This window comes from Cnephaeus nilssonii (genome assembly GCF_951640355.1).
Source record: "Cnephaeus nilssonii genome assembly, chromosome: 13".
Classification (NCBI taxonomy): Eukaryota; Metazoa; Chordata; class Mammalia; order Chiroptera; family Vespertilionidae; genus Cnephaeus; species Cnephaeus nilssonii.
In genome coordinates, this window is record NC_137084.1 from 39,918,933 (window position 1) to 39,927,802 (window position 8,870).

At 37.7% G+C, this 8,870-nt stretch overlaps 1 protein-coding gene across 1 annotated transcript; it reads left to right on the forward strand.

The window, feature by feature from the left end:
- Positions 1-7,563: 7,563 nt before the first annotated feature.
- On the forward strand, positions 7,564-8,546 carry LOC307110097 (olfactory receptor 52E5-like; the record flags this gene model as incomplete). Its single annotated transcript, XM_079789144.1, is given in 2 exon segments — positions 7,564-8,197; positions 8,200-8,546. Coding segments are annotated over 2 exon segments (981 nt in total).
- Positions 8,547-8,870: the final 324 nt, after the last annotated feature.

An 8,870-nucleotide genomic window follows, 5' to 3' on the forward strand; every position in this document is an offset into this window, starting at 1 on the left:
TGGGTTTATCATATATGGCTTTTATTATGTTGAGGTATGATTCTTCTATTCCTACCTTGCTGAGAGTTTTTATCAAGAAAGGGTGTTAGATTTTGTCAAATGCTTTTTCTGCATCAATTGATATGACTATGTGATTTTTATCTCTCAATTTGTTTATGTGATGTATCACATTTATTGATTTGCAAATATTGTACCATTCTTGCATCCCCAGGATAAATCCTACTTGGTCATGTTGTATGATCTTTCTGATGTACTGCTGGATCCTATTTGCTTGAATTTTGTTGAGGATTTTGGCATCTATGTTCATGAGGGATATTGGCCTGTAATCCTTTTTCATTGTGTTATCTTTTTTTCTTTTTAATATTTATTGATTTTAGAGAGGAAGGAAGAGGGAGTGATAGAAACATCAATAATGAGAGAGAACCATCAACCGGCCGCCTTCTGCACGCCCCCCACCGGGCGATCAAGCCCACAACCCAGGCATGTACCCCTGGCCGGAATCAAACCCGAGACCCTCCAGTCCACAGGCCAATGCTCTATCCACTGAGCCAAACCAGCCAGGTCTCATTGTGTTATGTTTATCTAGTTTTGGTATTAGGGTGATGTTGGCTTCATAGGATGAGCTTGGAAGTGTTCCTTCCTCTTGAATTTTTTGGAATAATCTGAGGAGGATAGGTGTTAGTTCTTCCTTAAATGTTTGGTAAAACTTCCCTGTGAAGCCGTCTGGCCTCCGGCTTTTGTTTGCTGGAAGCTTTTTGATGACTGCTTCAATTTCTTCCATAGTTAGTGGCCTATTAAAATATTTAGATTCTTCCTGATTGAGTTTTGAAAGGTTGTATTTTTCTAGGAATATGTCCATTTCCCCTAGGTTGTCCAGTTTGTAGGAATAGAGTTGTTCATAGTATTTTTTTAATTTTTTTTAACAATCCTTTGTATTTCGGTGGAGTCTGTTGTTATTTCTCCTCTTTCATTTCTGATTTCTGTTTATTTGGGTCCTCTCTCTTTCCTTCTTGGTGAGCCTGGCTAGAGGTTCATCAATCTTGTTTATCTTTTCAAAGAACCAGCTCTTGGTTTTGTTGATCTTTTATATTGGTTTTTTTTGTCTCTATGTCATTTATCTCCACTCTGATCTTTATTATTTCCTTCCTTCTGCTTACACTGGGCTTTTCTTGTTGCTCTCTTTCTAACTCTTTAAGTTGTAGGGTTAGGTTATTTATTACCATTGTTTTTTGTTTTTTTGTAGTAGGCTTGTAGAGCTATGAACTTCCCTCTCAAGACTGCTTTCACTGTGTCCCATAGATTTGGGATTGTTGTGTTTTCATTGTCGTTTGTTACCATGATGTTTTTTTATTTCATCTTTGATCTTTCTGGTAACCCAGTCATTGTTTAATAGCATGCTATTTAGTCTTCACGTGTTTGATTTTTTTGGATTGTTTTTATTGTAGTTGATTTCCAGTTTTATGCCACTGTGACCTGAGAAGATGCTTGATATGATTTCTATCTTCTTGAATTTTAAGAGACTTTGCCTATGATCCAATATATGGTCTATCTTTGAAAGTGACCCATGTGCACTTGAGAAGAATGTATATTCTGTGGCTTTGGGGTGAAATATTCTGAAGATGTCTATTAATTTCATCTGGTCTAGTGAGTCATTTAGGATTGATGTTTCTTTGCTGCTTTTTTGTTTAGAGGATTTGTCCAATGATGATAGTGGGGTATTAAAGTCTCCTACTATGATTGTATTGCTGTCAATCTCTTTCTTGATATCCTCCAGGAGTTTTTTTTATGTATTTGGGTGCTTCTATATTCGGTGCATATATGTTTACCAGAGTTATTTCTTCTTATTGGATTGCTCCCTTTAGTATTATGAAGTGGCCTTCCTATCTCTTTTTATGTCCTTCACTTTGAGATCAAATTTGTCAGATATAAGTATTGCTACCCCAGCTTATTTTTTCATTTCCATTCGCCTGGAAAAACATTTTCCATCCCTTCACCCTCAGTCTGTGTGTTTCTTTTTTTCGGAGGTGGGTTTCTTGTAGACAGCAGATATATGGGTCATGTTTTCTTATCTAATCCATTACCTTATGTCTTTTGATTGGGGCATTTAATCAATTTACATTTAAAGTTATTATTGATAGGTACTTGTTTGTCGCCATTTTTATTCTTTACCCCTGTGTTCCTTCTTCACTTCCTACTTCTTCTTCTTTTTTTTTTACAGCAGACCCTTTAGAATTTCTTGCATTGCTGGTTTGGTGGTAATAAACGCCATTAGTTGTTGTTTTTTTTGTCTGTAGGACCTTAGAACTTTTGATAAGATTTCAGGTAACATCCCAATTCCACTATGACTTGTCCTTTCTAGACACAAATAAACTATCCTATTTATCCCCTCTATTGTCTTGTTTTTTTCAGCCTCCATCCCAATCTGTGGCTGGTGTTGCTGTCCAGTGTTTCAGGCATGATAGCTATAGGGTTTGATTTTCCATAAATGAGTGTGTTTCACTCTTTTTTAAATCCCCTTCTTCATGATGCCACACATTAGTCCAACATTTCCAAGAAATATTTTTCAGGAGCAGCCTATCTCCTTTGAAGATGATATTGTGTCAAGTTCTGCATTTTCTCAAAGATTATTTAAGTAATTTTCCCAATTGGATGTTCCTACTTTTTTTTGTACTGAAGCTTATGTTTACCAAATAACTTTAAATTAAAATGTAATATTTCTACAGTATTTTTCTTTTTGTGTATCATTTTATTTTTTTCTTATTTTATTGAATATAATTGACATATAGCAATCCTATATAATAAAGTGTTAATATGCAAATTGACCCTCACACCCTCGCACATGATGGCCGCCCCCTTGTGGTCAAAGATGGCCACCACAAGATGGCCAGTAGGGGAGGATAGTTGTGGGCAATCAGGCCTGCAGGTAAGGGCAGTTAGGGGCGACCAGGCCAGCAGGGGAGGGCAGTTGTTGGGGACCAGGATGGCAGGGGAGGGCAGTTGGGGGCAACCAGGCCTGCAAGGGAGGGCATTTGGGGGTTACCGGGCCAGCAGGGGAGGGAAGTTGGGGGCGTTTGGACTGGCAGGGGAGGGCAGTTGGGGGCGATCAGGCAGGGGAGCTGTTAGGCATCAATCAGGCTGGCAGGGAAGTGGTTAGGAGGTGATCAAGCTGGCAGGCAGGCAAGCGGTTAGGAGCCAGCAGTCCTGGATTGTGAGAGGGATGTCCAACTGTAGTTAGGCATTGATCAGGCTGGCAGGGGAGTGGTTACGTGATGATCAGGCTGGTAGGCTGAAGCGGTTAGGGGCAATCAGGAAGGCAGGCAGGTGAGAGGTTGGGAGCCAGCAGTCCCAGATTGTGAGAGGGATGTCCAACTGCCTGTTTAGGCCCAATCCCATAGATTGGGCCTAAACAGGCAGTTGCACATCTCCTGAGGTGTCCCAGATTAGAGACGGTGCAGGCCGGGCTGAGGGACAACCCTCTTCAGTGCATGAATTTCATGCACCGGGCCTCTAGTGTATTAATTTAAGGTATGCAACATAGTGATTTGATATATCTGTATACTGCAAAATGATTACCACAGTACCTTTAGTTAACATCCATCACCTCACATAGTTACAATGTTGTTTTTTGTGATGGGAATTGATGGAAAATTTTTTTATTTTTATTTTTATTTTTTAGGATGTCTTTCTTTGGCATAGGTACCTGGTCCTGCTCTGCATTTGAGAAGGTTAAATTCCACTGCATTAATGCATTTTTGAAGTGCTGGTTTTGAAAGAGACTTCTTTTAGGGTCTGTAACATCACATTTCATAACATTGGCCTCATGAATGTATCAAGAGATTTATTTGGATGAGCTCTTTGTTCTTCTTTTATCCCCTCTAATCTCTCCTTTTTATAAACTTACTATTTGAATACTCCCTGTGCCAGACACTTTTATATACATTCTTATTTTACCTTTACTTTTGCCCTGAGAGGTTTTTATTTTGGCCTTAGATGAAGAAACAAACTCCCAAGCAATTGAGCAGATGAATCCATGTCACTTGGGTTCCTGAAGCCTGAACTCTTTACACAAAACTGCTTGTCCCAACCTTGGCAACAGAATAACTTGTTGAGTTTTTAAAAACCCTTGAGTTACATCCCAAACTTCTTATATCCCCAGCCAAGTTTGGTGTCTTGCACTTTTGAAATATGGATGAGCTGCTAAAAGAGTTGGTAAGTTGGTTTCCTATTAAATAATGGAGTCCTAGTAGAAACTAAAGGCAAAGTAATCAGGGCAGAGAAAGAGATAATGAAAAGAGTAAGATGATTTAGACTAAGGTGACCAGATCGTCCCGCTTTTGGCTGGACAGTCCCGATTTTTAACAATTTGACCCGCGTCCCACGGCGTTTAAAAAATTCCCTATTCCCGATTTTTAACAATTTGTCCCGCGTACCACGGCATTTTAAAAAAAGTCCCTATTCTTTCCAAAAATAGGGACTTTTTAAAAACGCCGTGGGACACGGGACAAATTGTTAAAAATCAGTTTTGTCCCGCCAAAAGCGGGACGATCTGGTCACCTTAATTTAGACCCATTTGTTATAAAGTCATTGAAAGAAGGGATTGGGAAAAAGAAAATAATTCTTAATTAATCTTGATAATAGAGGGGTAAAGGTGTGGGAACCCCTTTCACGTCCCGCATGGTTCAGGGTTCCGGTTCAGGGTTCGGGCTCTGGAGAAGGCTGCACACAAATGAAAGAGACTAGAAAAGTATTCATTTGGAAATATTGGGGGCCAGGCGGGGGTTCACCTCTAGGGGGAGGACTACACCCTGCTCTGGCTTTGCTATCCCTTATTAAGGTTATGGGATCATTCATATCCTTTAGGCAGGAAATTCTAATAATAGCCAATCAGCAAGAATTTACATAAGACTAACAGGTGGAGGCTGCTTTAACTACCAATGTCTCAACTAAACAATGAGTGATTAGCTCTGACCTTTCAGAGCAATTAAGGTTGACCAGCCTTCCGGATTCCCTGTCCACATCTATTAGTGGGACAATGATTGGCTTCCGGCATAAAGGGTGGCATGGAGCATACCTAATTTTTATGAAGACCATCTATGATTCTGTTACACCTCATATTCAATGACCAGAAATCTCTTTCTCTCTCTCTCTCCCACACACACACTTCAAATAGAGTTGAATTATCAAACATATTTCTATATGTTTTTTATTATCAGCAGTGGATCCTAAAATATTGATTAGAAGAGCAATAAATAAGAATATTCATCATTACTTTTTGTTTTAGAGTTTTTCCTCTTCAATCTTTCATCCATATATACAATGCAGATTATGTGTATCAAAGACATCATACACCGATGATTCCCAAATATTTATTAGCAGCCATGACCTATCCAGAGTCAGGCATATATATATTTTATTTTCATAAAACATTATCTGGAATAATTATTTTTGCAATTATATATGTAATTGTATATTTTTTATGTCCACTGCATACTTTTTTGATAAATATCTAGGAGTGGCATTGTTGAAAATAGTGAAGATATATTTTTCACCTCATAAGAAATATGCCAAACAGTTTTCCAAAGTAGTTGTACATTTCACATACCAAATATCAAAGTATGAGAGTTATTCCACATCTTCCTTAATATATTATAATGTCATTCATTTTTCCTTTAGCTGTTCAAGGAGAATAAAATGAAATCATTTTGGAGTACTAATTTTCATTTTCCTGCTGACTAATGATGCTGAGTATTTTTTCATTTGTTATTAACCACTTGTGTATCTTCTATAAAAGTGTCTGTTCATCTTTTTTTCTTTTTAATTGATTTTTTTGGGTATTCTTAGTGCTGATTTTTAAAGCTATTCAACTTTATTTTTATTAAACATTATCTGCAGTAATTATTTTTGCAAGCTTATTGTCTTTCTTGCTAATTTAGAATGTAAGAGTTATGATAAAAGACTGTTTCTTTATCATGACCATATATCTTAAGTATTCCCACATCCAACACTAGCTATAAAGTAAATAATAAATATTAAATAAACACTTGAAACATTTATGTGTCAGAAAGACTTAGAGGACCCAGGACACCCAAATATTACCATAGAATAACATTGTGTTCCCCTAAGAACTAAATTTTAGCTGTTTAATTAAATGGATTTCTTATGCTCATAACTTAAGGATATGCTAAAAACTTATTTTAATATTTAATGGTAATTTATTATTTAATATTTTAATTACAAAATCTTATTTCTTAGAGTCTGAATATTTATATTTATGTATTTAAAGTCTATAATAAGACCTATATTGCCGAAACCAGTTTGGCTCAATGGATAGAGCGTCAGCCTGCGGACTGAAAGGTCCCAGGTTTGATTCCGGTCAAGGGCATGTACCTTGGTTGCGGGCACATCCCTGGTAGGGGGTGTGCAGGAGGCAGCTGGCCGATGTTTCTCTCTCATCGATGTTTCTAGCTCTCTGTCCCTCTCCCTTCCTCTCTGTGGAAAATCAATTAAAAAAAAAAAAAGACCTATAGAAGAAACATCTTTTCAATATGTTTACTCTATTCTTTGCAAATGTATTGAATTTCCAGAAGGCTCAATTTTAGTATCATACATGAACAACTTCTACCATCTGAGAGCTTTTCTGATGCACTAATGATGCCCATTTCTGAGGCTTTGGTAAATGTCACTTAGCCCAGAAAATGAGTAATTTAATTGGAAACGAGTGACAGAGTGAGGTCAGTAAGACTGTAATTTCTAAGTAGCATAACTCTCCAGAGATTGTAAATATTTTTAACATGGAAAAATATGATATTATCTTAATCACAATAGGGATACTATTATTTTTAGAGTCATGTGAATGGAACTTTTAGTGTTTTGTAAACTCACTGATGTCCAAAAATTGGACTTCAGTGAAAATAGGAGCTTAACTCATATTCTACCTGATGAGAATTTGTACTTATTCAATATGAATTTCATATCTACTCATTGCAGAATTGATGTGAACAACTTCACTCATAAATTAAGATAAACAAATAAAACTCTCTCATATTATGTTCCATATCTCAGTGAATAGCACCAATGGTCAAAGACAAAGTACTAGAAATTAAACATGACTTATTACTTTCTTTCATCCCCCAAATCATATCAGAAAGTGTTCCTTGCCAATTTATTTTATATACCATTGCCTTGCCATCTCCATTACTATTTATTTAAATTAGGCAAGCAATATCTCTCAGCTTACTTCAAATTCTTACTTGCCCCTTCAATCCAGTCTCCATTGTAACATTACAGAAGTCCTCCTAAAATGTAAGTGAAATTACATCATTGCTGAGACTGTAATAGAACATCAAATTTGGAATATATTTTGGACAGAAAAACAAGATGTCAAGAATCTGGTCAATTCTGTATTGGGAGCTTTTTAAACCTTTTATCATTTTTCACTCCAGGGTCTTCTGCTGAGTATTAAGTCAGAGAATTGATGCCGTGTATTTCCGTGACCTGAAAAAAATGACATGAATGGGATTGGAGTCTTGAGTTGAGTGAAAAAAATGACCAGCAGCCATAAAGATGGCCCATCACAAAAACACCCAATTCCATCCTTTCACTTTTGTCCTTTTGGGGATTCTAGGCCTGGAAAATCTTCATAACTGGGTTGGTTTTCCCTTTTGTGCTATATATCTGACTGCCCTCCTGGGGAACATTATAATCCTGTTTATAATTCAGGCTGAGCCTACTCTCCATCACCCCATGTTTTACTTCTTGGCAATGTTGGCCTGCACTGACCTAAGCCTGTTCACTACCACTATCCCCAAGATGCTGGGCATCTTCTGGTTCAATTTGAGGGAAATTATTTTTGGTGCCTGTCTTGCACAGATGTTTATGATTCATCTGTGCACTGCTCTGGAGTCTGGGATACTGACAGTAATGGCCATAGATCGTTATGTTGCTATATGCAATCCCCTTAGACATACCATGATCCTCACAGACAAGGTAGTGGCCATTCTAGGTATAGCTATGACAGTGAGATCGTTCATCTTTGTTATCCCTTTTGTGTTTCTCATCTTGCTGTTGTCATTCTGTGGTGCCAGAATCATTCCCCATACTTACTGTGAGCACATGGGCATTGCCCGTCTTTCCTGTGTCAGTATCAGGGCCAACAATTTGTTTGGGATGGTTGCCTTTTCTCTGGGATTCATTGACCTTTAGTAATTGGTTTCTCCTATGTGAAGATACTCTGCACAGTGTTCCATTTACCATCATGGAATGCCCGCTTCAAGGCGCTCAACACCTGTGGCTCCCATGTCTGTGTCGTGCTCATCTTCTACATCCCAGCATTTTTCTCTTTTCTGACCCACTGCTTTGGTCATAGCATCCCTGGCTATGTTCATGTATTTCTGGCCAACTTATATACGGTTGTTCCACCTGCACTCAACCCTGTTATCTATGGGGTAAGGACAAAACAGATCCGGGAGCAAGTCCTAAGAATTCTTAACCCTAAATATGTTTGTTCCTCAGCTGCCCCAGTCATGATGATATGTATGATATTGTGATTTATATAAATGTTATATATGTATGTATTTGTGTTTGGATTCAGCTAGAAGGAGAAACCAAGGTCTAGTACAATGTTTGTATTAACACTCAAGCACTATGCATTATACCCATGTTTCACCCTACTGACTTTCTGAACCAACTTGATAAAAGCTTTACTAGAGACATTAATTATTATCTTCCTGCCCTTGTCTCATGTCCATCACATGTCCCATTATACAGTTGTGCTGTGTGTGATTCAACTTTACTTTTCATAACTGACTCAACTTGCCAAAGTTTGTCATAGGTTGGCTTTATTTAGGAGAATTAGCTGGAGTTTTGCATTT